The sequence below is a fragment of the Muntiacus reevesi genome, chromosome 8, assembly GCF_963930625.1.
Source record: "Muntiacus reevesi chromosome 8, mMunRee1.1, whole genome shotgun sequence".
Classification (NCBI taxonomy): domain Eukaryota; kingdom Metazoa; phylum Chordata; class Mammalia; order Artiodactyla; family Cervidae; genus Muntiacus; species Muntiacus reevesi.
This window is the reverse complement of record NC_089256.1, coordinates 25,601,169-25,618,333: the sequence shown is the minus strand read 5'-3', so window position 1 is coordinate 25,618,333 and position 17,165 is coordinate 25,601,169. Positions and strand designations below refer to the sequence as shown.

Here is a 17,165-nt window from a genome sequence, read left to right as displayed (position 1 = left end):
CCTTGTTTCACTTGGGAAGCCTGCTCTTTTTGCCCTGGGACTTAGGTGCCCACTTCCCTCATCATCTGGGAAGGTCCTTGATGGGACCCTTGGTGCGTCCTTGTGGGCTGGAGACTGATGTTTTTGCATCTTGATGACATCTGCTTTCCTTCTCTTTTATTCTTCTTTCTTGAACTCTGATTAGACCGATGTTTGATCTTATCAGTTGATCTTCCGAGCCTCTTCATCCTTTCTATCCCATTTTCCATCTTGTTTTTTAATATTATTTTCTAGGAGATGTCTTTGAGTTTTTAATAACATATTGTATTATTGATTTCCTTTTTTTTAACCCTTACTTTACTTTCTCATATCATCTTATGACTATTTCTGGATGCATTTTCAGAGGAAATTAGGGTTTTTGTGTAAGTTTTCTTCTGTTCCATGTGGTATCCATTTTCTTAGGGTTTCTATTCTGTTACTCTAGTTTTTCTCTTATGTTGAAGGCTCTCCTCAGACACTTTATCTGAGCCTGCCTATACCTGAGTGAGGCCCTAAAAGGCTGGTCATAGGCCTGTGTTTGGGGTGGGGTGGAGGGTAACTGAAATGGCAAGCCAACCTTTTTTGGGGGGATCTGGGGATCAATTCCTTAGGTTGTTTGGCTTCCCTGGAAAGGACTCATCGTGTCTCCTCCTTGTGCAGCTGCTGGTGCTCTCGGGGTAAGGTGGGGGGTGCCCCGCCAGGTGCCCTCCTCTGTGCCTGCAGTGCCCCTGTGTTGGGATCCTCCGGACAGGATGCTAGCCCAGGGCCCAGGGGGACGGCTTGTGCTTAGAGGCAGGGGGGTGGATGACCTGTGGGCCACCGTGTCGTGTGTGACTTGTCCTGGCCGGGAGCCTTGGCCTGGCTCTGGTGTCATGGGCCTGGGCTCCCAGGGCTTTTGCAGGCCCAGACAGCCTGGTCCCTGCTCACCGTGTCTGCAGCCCTTCAGTGTGGCATCCTCTGGTTCCTTTACCCGTCTCTGCACTGCTTTTTAGAAATGGGTAGGGATCCCTTTTCTGCTGCTGGCTTGCCTTTCCTTTTTTCTGTCAGTAAAGGCTTATTTGTTTTGACACCTGTTTGAGATAACTGTTAAGATTAAACTGCTCAAACACAGTTCTCACCAGTGGCTGGGTTCATTGTTTCCCCAGTTTCTTGTACTAGTTCTTGGCCTCACAGAGGGAGGCCGACCTGGAGTGCAGTGAGCGATTGGCTGTGCTCTCTGGGGCTGACGCTCACTGTTGATCTGTCTGCCGGTGCGTCCATCTTGATGGTCTGGGTGCCGTTCCAGGTGGCCCACGGTGCTCTTAGTGACGGTGCCCTCGATGCCGTGGAGACACAGAAGGAGCTCCTGGGAGCCAGTGGGCTTATGCTGCTGCTTCCTCCCAAAGTGAAGAGTGAGGACATGGCAGAGGAGGACGTGTACTGGCTGTCGGCACTACTGCAGATCAAGCAGCTCCTGCAGGCCAAGCCCTTCCAGCCTGCGCTTCCCCTGGTGGTTCTTGCGCCCAGCCCCGGAGGGGACGCCGTGGAGAAGGACGTGGAAGAGGGTTTGTGAATGCAGTTCCACTTCTGAGCTGGCATGTTTAATAAGTGGGTAGAGCCTGGGGTCTGAGAAAGTGCTGGTGGTGTGGTGCTGCCACATGTGACAACAGCCACTGCAGTGCCTGGGCACGGGGCTCTAGGGGTCAGGTCAGTGAGATGCCTCAGCTTGTGTGCAGATCTCCACCAGGAGATGACTGACTGGTGTCTGTTTGTCTTAAAGGTCTGATGCTCCAGGATTTGGTTTCAGCTAAGCTGATTTCAGATTATACTGTTATTGAGATCCCTGATTCCATTAGTGACTTAAAAGGCACAACTAAGGTAAAGTTTCATCGTTTTTAAAGGTCTGACAAGATGTTTTAGTTTTTTCCCTTTCACTCTTATCTTGAATTTAGTGTATATTATGTCTTGCATTTTAATTTTACATTTTGACAGGAAACTTTCTAAAATTATAAGCAGATATCAAAATAAAAGATAAATTTTGCTCATAGTCCTGCTATTGGCAACAAATTAAATTCTGTAAATTTTTTCAGAGGTTTTGTTGTTACAGATTTAAACTGACAGTGAAGGTGAATGACAGTGAATGTCTTGTATCTGAGGGTCAGATGTATGATTATTTCTGTAGGGTGGTTGTCCTTGGAGTATGAAGAAATAACATTATCAGAGTTCCCTTAAAAAGTCTGTGCTGACCATTACATTTAGGGAAAGAAGTCTCGGGACTTAAAAATAACTACAGGAAGAAAGATAAAGATGACAGGGTGTGAAAGCATCCAGGCACGAAGTGAAGCTGTTAGTCCTCTGATAACTGAAGATGTAGTGTTCTCTTCAGTGTGAGGTGGAGAGGATGTGTATGCTGCTTCCCTTGGGCTTCTAGCCCTTCTGGGTGGCAGGAATGATGGAAATGGGAGCCCTTCTTGGGGTCCCTGCTGTGTTGGTCTCCAGGGAGACCAGACTCAGCTACAGTGGAAGCTTCTGCTCCCCTCTGGCATAGTGAGAAGCTACTGTTCTGGTGGCACCTGCTGTGGCAGCTGTGGGAGGGGTGCCTTCAGGAGCCTCCTCTTGAAAAACAGTGTAGATTGTTGAACCCAATCTCTCCCCACTGTCTTTGCTTCTCAGGTTTCGCAGGCTGTGCAGTGGCTGGTCTCCCATTGTCCCTGTTCCCTTGACCTTTGCTGCCAGACCCTCATTCAGTACGTGGAAGATGGGGTTAGCCGGGAGTTTAGCAGCCGGTTTTTCCATGACAGAAGAGAGCGGAGGCTGGGCGGCCTGGCCTCACAGGAGCCAAGTGCCATTATTGAGCTGTTCAACAGCGTGCTGAGCTTCCTGGCCTCCGTAGTGTCCTCCGAGCAGCTCTGCGACCTGTCCTGGCCTGTCACTGAGTTTGCTGAGGCAGGGGGCAGCCGGCTGCTTCCTCACCTTCACTGGAACGCCCCGGAGCACCTGGCCTGGCTGAGGCAAGCCATCCTTGGCTTCCAGCTCCCACAGATGGATCTTCCACCTCCAGGGGGTGCGTACTCGTGCTGAGGGGACTGGCTGGGAAGGAATGTGGGGGGTGCATTCCCCAGATCATTTTTGCTGTCGGGACACTAGCAGGTGTTGGGCGCCACTGTGCACCCTGGACCCGCATGGCTTCCACACGCACTTGCCTTTGGGTTCAGATGTTAGGACGATCTGGGTTTTCTGGAACAGGAGCTGTTGGCCTTCCACCACCAGCTGAGTGGTCTGTGGGTGTCTGCTCAGCCCCAGGACGGAGGTGTCAGGAGGAGTGCTGAATCCAGGCCTAGGGTTTCTCAGTTAATAGCAGGTCCCATCTTACCTGCACCATGGCCTTTGGAAGCTAAAGGCATGGAGACAGTGCAGTCCTGCCTCCATGCTACTGGCTCTGCTTGGGCCGTGGTGTTCAGTGCTGTTGTAACACCAAGATTCCTTCTCTGTTAGAGAAGCTCATTCTGTGGCTCTGGCTGTGCCCACGTGAGGCTTCTGGGCTGTTCTGACACAGATGCTGTGGGCTGCTGTGCCGCAAGGAGCTGCCCCTTCCCTTGCTGATGCTGTTAGGAGGGAAGGAGGCTGTTTGTGCTCATGTGGTCTTGGTAGAGCCATTCTCCTCTGGACCATGTAAAGCAGAGGCCTCAGGCATCTTTCTAAAATTTGAGTTGTGATCTCCAATAGGTCTAACAGATGTTTGCTACTGAAGGAACCCAAAGGGAAACAAACTTCACTGCGTAAATCCTCTGTGGTGAGTTAGGTCAGGCCTCCCTGAGAGAAGCCCACGCCTCTGGGACCAGATCTCCTTCAGTGCTTGGTCAAATACAAATTCCTGTGTGTATCCACAGACCTGTGCAGTCAGCCCCCCTAGTATGGACCCTTTGTTGTGAACTGTGGCCTGGGTAACTGCATCCCTTACCTGGACACAGGGAGGGAAATGTACTTTCATTAACAACTATGGTTCTGTTGTACTCACCAGAGTTGAAGACTGACTTCTCAGCTACACAGTTGCCTTCTAGGAAAAAAATACAGAGTGAAGAACATTTCATGTAGATTTCCACCAAACCCTGTAACTCCTTGGTGCTTTCTCTCCAGCTCCCTGGCTCCCTGTGTGTTCCATGGTCATCCAGTATGCCTCCCAGATTCCCAGCTCTTGCCAGACACAGCCTGTCCTGCAGTCACAAGTGGAGAGCCTGCTCTGCACCACATACAGCAGATGGAAGAGCAGGCGCCCCTCCCCGGGACAGGGGGCTGGGCCCTCAGTTGCTGAGATCCCGTGGGATGACGTCATCGCCTTGTGCATCAACCACAAGCTAAGGGACTGGACACCCCCAAGGCTTCCCGTCACATCAGGTACTTAGTGTTCGGTGCTGAGGGACTGGCTCCTCAGGAGACTTTCCTGGTCCAGTTTCAGCGAAGAAAAATGTCTACTTGATGTTTGTGTCTTTCCTGTGGGTCCCGACTTCCAGATGACTTTGGGAAGAGCTGAGAAGGTTCGGTAGAGCCTGCACTCATCTCCCTGAAATGGGCCCCTGAGTCTGGCTTTAGAGGGACCTCTCTGAGTAGTCACACTGGGCATAGAGGTCTGGACATGAGCCTCTGTGGACCTTGAATGAACTATGGACACCTGGAACATATTTAGCTCAAGCATGGAAGTCACATGATTGTGTGACTTCAGTTAATCAGAAGGGCTTATCCTTAAGTTGGTAAATTTAAGCAAACATCATCAGGTGGTCACCTATTGCTCTCTTGATAATCTTTTCTTATTTTTGTATTGTTTTCTCAGAGGCATTGAGTGAAGATGGTCAGATATGCGTGTATTTTTTTAAAAACCATTTGAAAAAATACGACGTTCCTTTGTTGTGGGAACAAGCCAGAATGCAGACGCAGAAGGAGCTACAGTTGAGTCAGGGCCGGTGAGATCTGTGTTCAGTGTATGTTTCTGTCATCCCTCAGCCAAGAGAGTAAACTGTATTCTCTTCCAGACTATACTGCAGAAATTCACATCCTATACACAAAATCTAGGTGACTCTGGTGGTAAAGAACCCATCTGCAAATGCAGAAGACTTAAGAGATGCGAGTTCTCTGGGTGGGGAAGGATCCCCTGGAAGAGGGCATGGCAACCCACTCCAGTATTCTTGCCTGGAGGATCCCATGGACAGAGGAGCCTGGCAGGCTACAGTCCATAGGGGTGCAGAGAGTCAGACACAACTGAAACAACTTTGGACACATACACAAAATCCAGCCCATTGTGGGAAGATTCCAACAAATAATGGGGGGCAGATCATTCCCATGTAGTAGAAACTGTTGTAGAGCAGAGAAAAGCAAGCATCTTGTTTTATTTACTGGACGAACCTGACCCTGAAGTCATAACATAGCCAGGAGAGTACAGACAAAGAAGGCTAAACTCTGATCTCAGTTACAAACCTGGTCCAAAAATAATGTAAAATGTTAGCACTTGTAGTTTTGTAGTGTATAAAAAACTCACAAGCTCACTTTATACCATGCTAAACAATATGAACAATAGAAATCTATTATGTAGTTTGCTGCCATTTCAGAAAAATAAGTGATCATTTCACTAGGTGTTGAAATGCTTTCCTTAACATTTATAGCCATTCCTTCTTCTCCTCCCCAAGAAAAAAATGTATACCCATTCCTGATAAAATTTCTTACTAAACTTGGATAAAATACCTTAGCCTGATATGGCTACCTACCATAAAACTAGCCCAAAGCCTCTATGCTTCTTGGTAAAACATGAGAAACACTGAAGTTAGAACCAGCCTTGAACTGCCCCTGACATCACTGTTGTTTACTGTTCTCCTGGAGACCCTGCCCAGTTTAGCACACAGACACGGTGGCATAAATATTGAAAGAGAGGAGGAACTGTCATTTCCAAGGGTAAAATTGTCAGTTCAAGATCATCAACAGTCACACCGTTAGAACCATTCAGCATTTAGCAAGGTGATCAGACAGATCAACCTACAACCTACAAAAATTCTCATTCACAATGGCAACAAATCTAGAACGTATGGACACAAACTGGCCAGGAGAGGTGCTAAACCCTTATGAAGGTGATTCTCAGGGCCCTGAAGATGCAAAGAAAACCTTAAATAAATGCCTTGTTAACTGGAGGATGAAATGCTATAAAGATGTCAGTTCTGAAACTGTAAAGTCGGGGCATTTCTTTTTTAAAAATTTCTTTTTAACTGAAGGATAATTGCTTTACAGTATTGTGTTGGTTTCTACCAAACAGCAACATGAATCAGCCATAGGTTTACCCATGTCCAGGGTTTCTAATCAAAAGCCCAAAAGGATGTTTATCCCTGGTCTTGACAAGTTAATTCTAAAATTCATCAGAATGAGACAATTTGTAGCAATTGCTGAGAAAATTTTGAATAACAAGGACGGTCTGCTCTACCTGATAACAAAACAAAATAAAGTCATAGTACACAAATGGATCACAATGGAAAAAATGCAAGAACAGAACCATATGGGATAGAAGTACCATGCCAAATGAGGGAAATTAATGAGGAGAGGACAGACACTGGCATCTGTTTAGAAAAAGCATTTGACCCTCATCTCCCGCTGCTGTAATCATTACTTCCAGGGAGATTCCCTGGCATTCCAGCAGTTAGGACTCAGCACTTTCACTGCCTACAGTCATGGGTTCAATCCCTAATTTGGAAACTAGGATCCCACAGGCCTTGAGTCACAGCAAAAAAAAAAAAAAAAAAAAGAAAAAAATATCCCAGATGGATTTAGGAGCTAAATGCAAAAGTAAGAACCTTGCCAAAATTAGGGGAAAACAGAATCTGCTGCTGACCCTGGAATGGGAAGCAAAACTTACAGTAGAGAAGCTTTGGGAGCCCAGCTGCTGAGGAGAGGGAAGTTCCTGCAAGACAGAGGCTGCCTGCCCTCGGCACCCGTGCCCGACCCCAAAGCACCCCCACTCTACCTGATGCCAGAGGAACCTTTTCCTCCCTCTCTTTGTTGACTGTAAGCATTTCAAAACATGTACTTACAGTTTGGGGATAAGATCTTTTCATCCTTCTGGAAACAAGCTTCCTACTCCATTACTTCACGTGCACCTCAAAGGGAAGAGAGGTGTGGAGCATGGTCAAGAGAGACGGATTCCCAGCTCGGAGGATCTGATGCATGGAGCCTCTGCCCAGGAGCTCCTGGCCCAGTGTCTGTCTAGCAGCCTGCTGCTGGAGAAAGAGGAGAGCAAGAGGTGAGGCCTGCTCCCTGGGGTTCCTTGTGTCCTTTAGGCCTCTTCTTGCTGGGTTAACAAGGACCTCAGTGATAAGACTGTTTGAAAAAGGAGGTAAGTCAGACGTGTGACGTGTGAGCTCTTTGAGGACAGAGGCAGTGCCCTTAATAGTGTGCCTTAAACTGCTTTATTACTTGAAATCAGTTTCGTTGATTGTTTTTCACTGAAGGTCTTGAGTTTCCTACTGGGAACTGACTGGTTGGCTAATAAGCCTCTGCGGAGTGTGGCCAGCACCTGCTCTGTCTGGCTGGCCAGCCTGACTGAGGATGTGGATGCATCCCCACACTGCAGGTGGGCAGGAACTGGAGCAGACCCTCCTCTGCCTCCCCTGCTACCCTTGTTTATGATTTTACCAAGAAAGAGAACCTGCAAGATAGGAGTTTGCACTGTTCCCTCCAGCAGCTTCTGTCCTGGAGGCAAGGTCAGTCCCTCCCTTTGGTTGGACTCTGATTTCCCACCCACTCAAGGACACTAATCCAGTGAGAGTCCTTCACTCTCCCATCAGTGTACAAACGTGAAAACATGCTGCCATTTTTCCCTGTCTTGGTTCCATTTCCCTCTCTAGTCACCATCTCTGTGTCTCTGTTCCCCTAGGACATGAATTCCTCAAAAACTGTGATTCTCACTTTTCCAGTCCTCTTTCCCAGTCTTCTTCAGCCTTTCCCTTCCCCCACCCCCCCAGCATCCCCTTGGCTCACCTTGTACTCACTTCTAGTCTCTGCTTATGTCTACTCAGCAAGGACCTCTTTACCCGTCTCACCAGTCTGCCCTGTGCCCATGTCTCTGCTTTGTCTTTCTAGCCTTCAGATGTCTTCCTTGTCTGTCTCCCCTCACTTAAGTATAAGCTGCCTACAGCTGGGCCTTATCTGCTCTGTCTCAGTCCTATATGTTTAGTACCCAGAATGGTGCCTAGTGTTTGGTGGAAGCTTGATAAAATGTGTTGGGAGAGTGAATGAATGTGTTATGATTCTAAAAGTAGGTTTTTCTAGATATGTATCATTTAAGCAGTTTGGATCACATTGTTTTTCTTAAAAAGGCTAAGTATATAGAGTGGATAGCTCTGGAGTGTGTTAGGTGGCAGTGGGATGTTACTTTGGGTTAATCTTAAACTATAAGCAGCTATTCATACATTTGGATAATCCAAAGAGATACTAATTAACTATAGACACATAATAGCAAAATAAGCCAAAGAAGATAGACCAAATGAGACAATTACAAATAATGTTAAAAAAAAAACAACAAAACAGTTGTTTTGGATAAATGCCACCTTTTTCATTAAATAGAAATCATGTTTATAAATTAAAGAGAAGATAGTAACCTGTTATATTTTTCTGCTTCTCAGTTGATGTTATAACTTAATTCCACCCTTAGTAAAAACCAAAACTTTAAAAAATTTAAAGCATACATAGGAGAAAAGTGAGTGATAGTTTTTATCTTCCTTATAATTTTTTTCTTCCTAATAGATAATTTTTTTCTTCCTAATAGATATTTTTTTCCCTCCCTAATGCACAAATGTTTCAGGTTTGAAGATCAGCTTCAGCAGTGGTTGTCGGAGGACTCAGGAGCACTTAGAGATTCAACGTCCCTTCCCCTCTACCTTCCTCAGAATCTGGTGTCTCTGCCTCAAACTATTGAACCTATGATGAAAACATCTATGACTGCTAGCCCTCAGGTGAGAAGAAAATACATTTGGCTTTTGTATTAGATTTAACGACTGAGAGAATGGGAAAAAAGCAAGGTCTCTTTATTAGCTTGAATTAGAACTTTTCTTACACTTATCTGTCAGTGTTATAGTGGCCCAGCTAATTCTGAATTTTTGCTTATGAAATGGATGAAGAACGGAGTTAAAATGTGCTTAAGAACTGAACAAAACCTATAACCATATGCTGACATGCAGTAAAATGCATGTTGAGAATAGTCAAGTTGACAACAGTGACTTGGTTCATGGAGCACATACCATCCAAGCTTTGGCATCACCCAGACCCCCCTTTCTGGGATTGACTTGCCATGAGGAGAATTAATGAATGAGGAAGGCACGCTCACAGAAGTCCAGGGCTTCACCCAACAGTGTAAGATGACATAATGTTTCCAGTTATTTGTTTGGCAGATACCTTAAAAATATTTGTACTGATTAACTTAGCAATTCTGCCCTAAAGAAATTACTGTATATGACAAAAGTTAATGTATTTTTGTTCACTGTAGTGTTAATTATAATATATAAAACTAGAAACTAAATATTCAAATATGAGAGTCTGCTTTAGCAGTTACAATATATATAATGGAATAGTTCCTCATTCTTGACAATGATATTTAATAATAAAAATTACTAGAAGTTGTTCATGGTAGAATCAGGAGAGAAAGCATTCCATGTGCAGATGATACCAGCTATATGTGTGTGTGTGTTGGGAGGGGCTGGAAGGATGTATGATAGATGCCAAGAGAGGAGTTTGTTGAGCCCAGCAGCCCCCAGAAGAGATTTCTAACGTGAGCTAGATCTAGTGCCTTTAAAGAGAACATATCTTGGCTTATGGGTATACCAAAACTACTTTTAGTTTCTTTATTTGTTCAAATAGAATGAAAGGACAGGGAGGCAACTGCAGTTGTCAGAGGCAACAGGCACATCTCTGACTGAAAGGCTGAAGCACCTAGAAAGGCTGATCCAGAGTTCAAGGGAGGAGGACATTGCCTCTGAGCTCCATCTCTCTGCAGTGTTGGACATGGTGGACATTTGAGCTGCTGGAACTGAGAGAGGGTCCAGAAGATTTTATTTTACTCAAAATAATGTTATTCTCAGATGCTTGATGCATGTTGGAAATGTGATTATTAATCATGCAAATAAACCTTTGAAATATGAAATCTTCCTTAGTTTTCACAATGAAAGTCTGTTTCCTCCTGTGTAATGTTTTTGATACTCTTTATTTGTTTTCATAATCTCTTCTGTCATCCACCAACCCTTGCTGTTACATTTCATGTGTAACAGTGGTCATTCATTGTCTCAGCAAAAGTTGCAGTCCCTGATGTGCCAAAATCAGTCATGCAGAGATGAATAAGGTGCAGGGACCCCACCAGCTCATACCTCAGAGAGACAACAGATGAACTGAGCCAACAGTATATGTACATATCTCTTTGAGGCATAGAGCATGTGTCTGGATTGGGAGCAAAGGGACACAGGGGACTGGGTGGAGGAGAGAGCAGAATTCTGAGAGGAGTGTAGGAGTATACCTGAGAGGATATGATGAAAACCTGGAGGTGCCAGTTTGGTAGTATTGCCAAGTGAGAAGATAGGCCAGGTCACAGCGACCCTTGCTGCTTTACTGTGAGTTCTGTGGGAATCAGCTGTTGGAGGATATTAGGCAGAGAAGTGACTTGGTCACATTTTGTTTTAAAAATTGCCTGTGGGGAACATTAGGAAGACAAGCCATGAATTTCAAAAGGAGGGTGCTGCAGGAGTCCAGGTGAAAGATGAGTCTGTGAGCAGTTGGTGTGGAGAGAAGGGATATATTTGAGACATATACAGAAAGGGGTATTAAGAGACTTGGTGATGTTGAGTATGATCGTCAGTCTTTACTTGGCACTCAGCATCTCCCTACTATATCCCACATCCCCTAGACTCTGAGAAGACTATTTCATATCTTCTCATTCTCTTCAAGTGTACATTTCTAGATGATGACTTGCTTTTTATTTCACTGAGAAATGAGAAGCAGTAGGAATAGAACTTCCTCATCCTACCAAAACTGAATCTACCAGTCAAACTTTGCATCCCCTAGAACAAACACTAATCGACTCTTAGGGATTTCTTCAGTGATTAACTTCATGTTTTCAATAAAGACTTAAGTAATGCTATTTCTTAATCTTGATTTTAGATATTATCTATTGATTTCCTACAATAGAAAATGAGTTAGCTCTTGTACTATCCTCTCTGCAATGAGTATCACCCACACACGCATACTTCATTTCCTCTGCCACTAGTCTCCCAAAACAGTTTAAGATAATGTTAGCTGAAATCTGCATTCAGAGTTCAGTATGGGTGTATTAATACTGTTTGCTATTGAGCCCTGTATTGGTTTATGATTACATTTCCACTAGTTACAACTGTTGTCCCTGGAGTCAATTGTCTTGTTTTTTCATTTGGTTGGTTGTCTGTGTTCCTGGTTCTACTTCACTCAAACCTCTCGCCACTAAATGTAAAGCTTCTATCAACACTCCTGTGCATCAGGTAGTATGCTACTTCCATCTTCTTTTGGAAATGACCCTTTGGGAAACCCCCATCTTTATGCCACACATTGGACATTTCCTGGATTCTGAGTCATAATATCTGACTTGGTTTGCCTTCTTATTTTGATGGAGCTCATCTTTTAGAGCCTTCTGAGTTTGCATATCTAAAATGTCTTTAATTCTGCCCTTATATTAGATTCATCATTTGAATGGAAATATAATTTTACATTGGAAATCGTTCCCCTATGTTTTTGTTTTGTTGTTGCTCAAAGTTTTAAAGATTATCTCTATCCTTGGTGGTCTCAAATTTCTCAACAACATGGTTGATGTATTGGTCTCTCTCCTCTATTCCCTGCCAAATTTATTGTGCTGGGCACATAGTAGTTCTTTCCAATAGTTTTTGCTGTGTAACAAACTACCCCAACCATAGGTTAAATTTGGGCAGCTTAAAGCTGGGCAGCTTTCTCTTGGGATCTCTCATGCAGTTGAAGTCAGGTATTCCATGCATTGGCTGGGACTGTGGTTATCCAAAGTCTTGACTAAGCTGGATGTCCCAGACAACTCACTCATATCCCGGCAGGTGGTGTTGCACTATTGACTAGGGGCTTAGCTGGGCCCCTTTTTCAACCTGAGTAGCCTCAGGTTGAATATGTGACCTCACCATGTGGCTTGGCTTCCTCACAGCAAGGTGGCCTCAGACAGGACTTCTCACATGGCATCTCAGGGGTTTAAGTGCAAGTGTCCCAGTGAGCAAAATGCAAGCCCAGCTTTGGAATCTGTACAGGATCTCTACTGGTTACAGGCAACTGGTTATAGATTCAAGGGATGGGGCATAGGTCCTATTTCTCAATGAGGATGAGTGGTAAGACCACATAGTAGAAGAGTATGTGAGATGGGAGATTTTGCAGGCTTCTTTAGAAAACATTCTCCCATGCTTTTTCAATCCAGAAAATTCTCCACAATTCTGGGAATTTTTGGAAATTATTTAATGCATTCTTCCCCTCCACTCCTTCCCTTAGGAAGTCCTACTGTTCAAATGTTTGACCACCTGTATTGATGCTTCAAATTTCTTTTTAATATCTTTATCTTTTTATCTTACTATCCTAAAATTTCTCTATGTCTCTGTTCTAGTGACTTTAAAACTGCTGCCATATTATGAATCACTATATTGTACACCTTTATATAATATTGTGTATCAACTATACCTCAATTTTAAGAAGTTAAAAAATTTTTAAACTGCCATATTTTTAATTTCTGAGAATTTTTTTATGTTCTTTTTTTTCATTTATTTTTATTAGTTGGAGGCTAATTATTTATAATATTGTAGTGGTTTTTGCCATACATTGACATGAATCAATGGAATTGGAATTCATTGGAATTTTTTTTCTTCTTATTAGAGACTCATGCTCATCCACTCATTTATTTAGTATATAATTTTGGAGTATTTACCACATGCCAGGCATTACTCCAGGTGCTGGGGATATAGCAACAAATGAAACAAATTTCAGCCCTCACAGAGGGCTTATGTTTTAGTAGGGAGATAGGCAATAAACAAGATAAATGTTCAAAACATTTGGAATGCTAATTGATGATAAGCACAGAAAAATAAGGCAGGGAGGGTTAGAATATGTCAGATGGTTATTTTTTGTAATTTATTCATTTATTTTTGACTGCACTAGTTGAGGTGAGCAGGGGGCTACTCTTCGTTGCAGTGCGTGAGCTTCATGTTGCAGTGGTTTCCCTTGTTGCAGAGCATAGGCTTTAGGGCACACCAACTCAGTAGTTGTGGTGCACAGGATTAGTTGCTCCGTGACTGGTGGAATCTTTCCAGACCAGGGATTGACCCCGCATCCCATGCATTGACAGGCGGATTCTTATTTACTGTACCACCAGGGAAGTCCAAGAGATGATTCTTGTTTCATGGGTGCAACATCCTATCTCTGTGAGGACATGTTTTTGTCAAAGTCTCCTTCCACAACTTTCGATTATCTCCACTTCTCAAAATTTCCTTTTTCTGTGTGTTTTGTTGCCTTTCATGATAGAGGTCTTCCTTGAATGTCTGGCTCATTGATGGACCTCTGAGGAGCTTGCTGGAAGCTCTATGCCAACTAATAAGCTTCTCTGCTTTTCCACTGGATCCCAGTTGTCAATGTTTGCAGGTCTTTTGTGGGAGCACCATTTGCTTCAGAGAAATCCTCCTACTGCCTGAAGCTATATGGCTAGTGGGAGAAGTGGAACTCCCATATGAGTGGAGACTTTCGTTCAACACCCTGCTTTCAGTGACCCTCAGCTATGCTAGTGCCTGAGTTCACACCTGCTCTGACTCAACTGCAGCAGGCTTCCACCCAGGTAGGAGAAAGGATCTATTGTCACATTGCTTCTTATTCAAACTTCCCACCAGTTCTAATTTCTGCACCTCCAGTTCATTGGCAAAAATGTTTTTTTTTTCTGAAAGACTTTACCTCCACACATGGGTTTCAGCTTTCTCTTCCTTGCTAGGTCAGTTATTGAAAGTGAAAGTGGTAGTTACTTAGTTGTGTTCCACTCTTTGTGACCCCCATGTAACCTGCTAGGCTCTTCAGTCCATGGGATTCTCTAGGCAAGAATACTGAGTGGGTAACCATTCCCTTTTCCAGGGAAAATTCCTAACCCAGGGATCAAACTCAGGTCTCCTGCATTGCAGCCTCAGTTATTACTCCTTCTTATTTTCCCAGCCTCTCTGATTTTGTTGACCTCTCTTGTTTATTGGTGCTTCCTCTCCAATGCTTTTACTATGCATTTTAATCTCTTATTACTTTATGTAAGTAGGGTTTAAGTAGGAAATGGTAGTCAATGCCTGTGCTCAGTCTGATATGTTTAACTGGAAATCCCCACCCCCCACCCCCACCTCTTTTTAACTGCCACTGGGCTTTTCTTCTCACATCTGAGATTGCTCTTGTCAGTCACCAGTAAATTGTCTTGCTGCATCTAGTCACCAATTCTCAGAGCTCATTTTACAATCCCTTTAAAATCTTTGCACAGATCACCATATCTTATCCTGGCTTCCCTGACTCATTTCCCTGGTATTTCTCCTCTCTTTGGCCATTCGTCCTCCTGTAGATTGGAAATTGTTGCTGCCCTCGGACTGATTCCGGAAATTCTTCTCTGAAATATTTATGCCCTAGTTGATTTCATCCAGTCTTATGTTTCCAAAATATCAACTGAAAACAGACCACTCCCAAACTCCTCTCTCTAGTCTTGTCCTCTCTTGAATGCCAGCCTATTCAACCTGTCTACTTTGAATGTCTAATGGGCATCTCTGTCTTAACATGTCCCTAATCTAAGTTGAAAATTTTCCCTAAGCCTTCTCTACTTTAGAAGTGACACTATTAAATGCCCAGTGTCCAAGCCAAAACCCTCAGTCTTCTGTGTCCTATTTATTAAACAAGATGGAATTGGTAGGGTGCAAGTAGAGAGAAGCATTATGTTTTCTCATGACTATCCCTGGAAACTCTTATCTGTGATTCTCAGATAGATTTTATAGGTTTTTCCTTTCTATCTTAGAAATTTTTTAAAAAGGATTATGTATTGCTCATAAAAATCCACTCCAGTAAAATACCAACACTCAAACTCCACACCAATTGAAATGAGTTTGAGATGTCCACATAGGCTGGAGTCCTTATTCCCATGCTGTGTGTTTCCACATGGAGGGGCACATCCCTGGAGAAAAACTTCCAGCTTTTCCCCTACTCCCAGGAAGTGTGAATTAGTGAATTTTGGGGAACAGAACAGAATTTCAGGCTCTTCTGGTACACTTTCTGGGATCAATAGGCTGATAGGCATCTTTTCATAGGCACTTGGCTCCATGGTGCTTCGTGGGGCAGCTCTGTGAAGGGTATAGTTGTCCCCCTGGGCCAGAGGCTGAGAGGTACATGTGTACGATTTAGAGGTGGAAGTAGCTGGCCATCTTGTCAATTGAAGCCATGTCTTCCAAACTATAGTTTTTTCTCTGTGGCAAGGCTGGTAATTTGATATCGATTCCTCTTATTGCTATGTCTTCTTCATTGGTTTCTGAACTGGGATAGGAAGAGGCAAGTGTCCTTTACTGACTGTCTAATATCCTAAAGGGGATCAGTCCTGGGTGTTCATTGGAAGGACTGATGCTGAAACTGAAACTCCAATACTTTGGCCACCTCATGCGAAGAGTTGACTCATTGGAAAAGACCCTGATGCTGGGAGGGATTGCGGGCAGGAGAAGGGGACAACAGAGGGAGGATGAGATGGCTGGATGGCATCACCGACCCGATGGACATGAGTTTGAGTAAACTCTGGGAGTTGGTGATGGACAGGGAGGCCTGGCGTGCTGCGACTCATGGGATTGCAAAGAGTCGGACATGACTGAGCGATTGAACTGAACTGAATAGCCTGATATTCCATTAGGGGAAATGTACATATGTTTTCTTTTGCAAGTCCCCCCCTGCCCTTCTCCTCTGACTTGCTGAGATTCATGGCATGGGGATAGGACTCAAGAGATGGGTACAGAAAAACTCACCTGACTGGAGAAGCTGTGACATGATGGCCAGAGCTTCTGTAGGGAAGAATAAGAAACCGTGGGGCTGTCCATGAGTTCCTGAAGAGTCACGTTTGGGACCTCAGTGTCTGCACAATTTCCTCCAACTCCATGGAGCCCCTGGCTCCTGCTGCATACCTTCAGACCACTTTACCGCCACTCATCCCATTCCCAGTCCTTTCGGCATGTTCTCCATTTTTCTCTCCCTTCCTTTTACAGTCCAGGCCTTCCACATTTACTTACACTGGAATTCCAAAACTGTTAGGCTCCCCCCTGAGTGACCCAAGTTCTTTCAATGTGGCTTCCTCCCTGGGCAAATAAGTGCTTTGCACCTAAACCTTGAGAGCCCCACAGCAAAGCATCCTGAAAGATGCACCGCCCCTTGCGGTCAGCACCAGCCTGTCATCTGTCCCTTCCTGTCGTCTCCCCTCTCATGTCCTTTTCCCCTCCTGTCGTCTCTCCTCCTGTCAGTCTCTCTGATGTCATCTCCCTTCAAGTGTCATCTCCCCTCCTGTCAGCCGCCCTACCATCAATCTCTCTTCTGTCAGTTCCTCTGAGGAGAGCAGCTCTCCAGTAACCTTTCTCCCTCGGAAGCCTCCCCCGCCCCCTGCGGGACCTCGCGGCCACGTCTCCCCTCACTCCCTCACTACAGCCTTCGACCCCGTGCCCTTCCTCAAAGGCACTCGCTGTTCTCCAAGCCCCCTGCTTTCTGGTCTCGGGTGGGACCCTCCTCAAGGGTCAGTCTTAGGCGCCAGGATAAGATATGGTGATCTGTGCAAAGATTTTAAAGGGATTTTAAAGGGCCCCTTAGGTGGCCTCGTCCTGGCGCCTTGCTCCACAAGTAGCTCCGAGGATGATAGAATCTGGCTGCAGGCGTGACAGGCAGCCGCGTCCCTCCCGGACTCGCCTGTTCGCCAAGCCCCGCCCACCGACGCGCCCCCGCCCACCAACGCATCCCCGCCCATTAACTTCCTCGCCCCGCCCCCAGATCCACCTCTGTCCCTGTACTTCGGCTCCGCCCCCACTGCGCCGAGGTTCGCGGTTCGCACTCCACCACTGAGGTATCCAGGCATGCCCCAGGCCCACCCTCCC

General features: G+C 45.1%; 1 protein-coding gene across 5 annotated transcripts in view; it reads left to right on the top strand.

Annotated features, from left to right (window-relative positions):
- The window catches only part of MCM3AP (minichromosome maintenance complex component 3 associated protein), a 43,066-nt gene extending 32,901 nt beyond the window's left edge, over positions 1-10,165 (top strand). For all 5 annotated transcript variants that reach the window (XM_065943684.1, XM_065943685.1, XM_065943686.1 and 2 more), the window contains exons 22-29: positions 1,304-1,562; positions 1,778-1,875; positions 2,671-3,061; positions 4,135-4,392; positions 4,826-4,955; positions 7,064-7,270; positions 8,831-8,981; positions 9,883-10,165. In XM_065943684.1, coding sequence (XP_065799756.1) covers positions 1,304-1,562; positions 1,778-1,875; positions 2,671-3,061; positions 4,135-4,392; positions 4,826-4,955; positions 7,064-7,270; positions 8,831-8,981; positions 9,883-10,041 — 1,653 coding nt within the window. In that variant the 3' untranslated portion in view covers positions 10,042-10,165. The remainder of the gene's footprint in view (positions 1-1,303; positions 1,563-1,777; positions 1,876-2,670; positions 3,062-4,134; positions 4,393-4,825; positions 4,956-7,063; positions 7,271-8,830; positions 8,982-9,882) is intronic.
- The last annotated feature ends 7,000 nt before the right edge of the window (positions 10,166-17,165 follow it).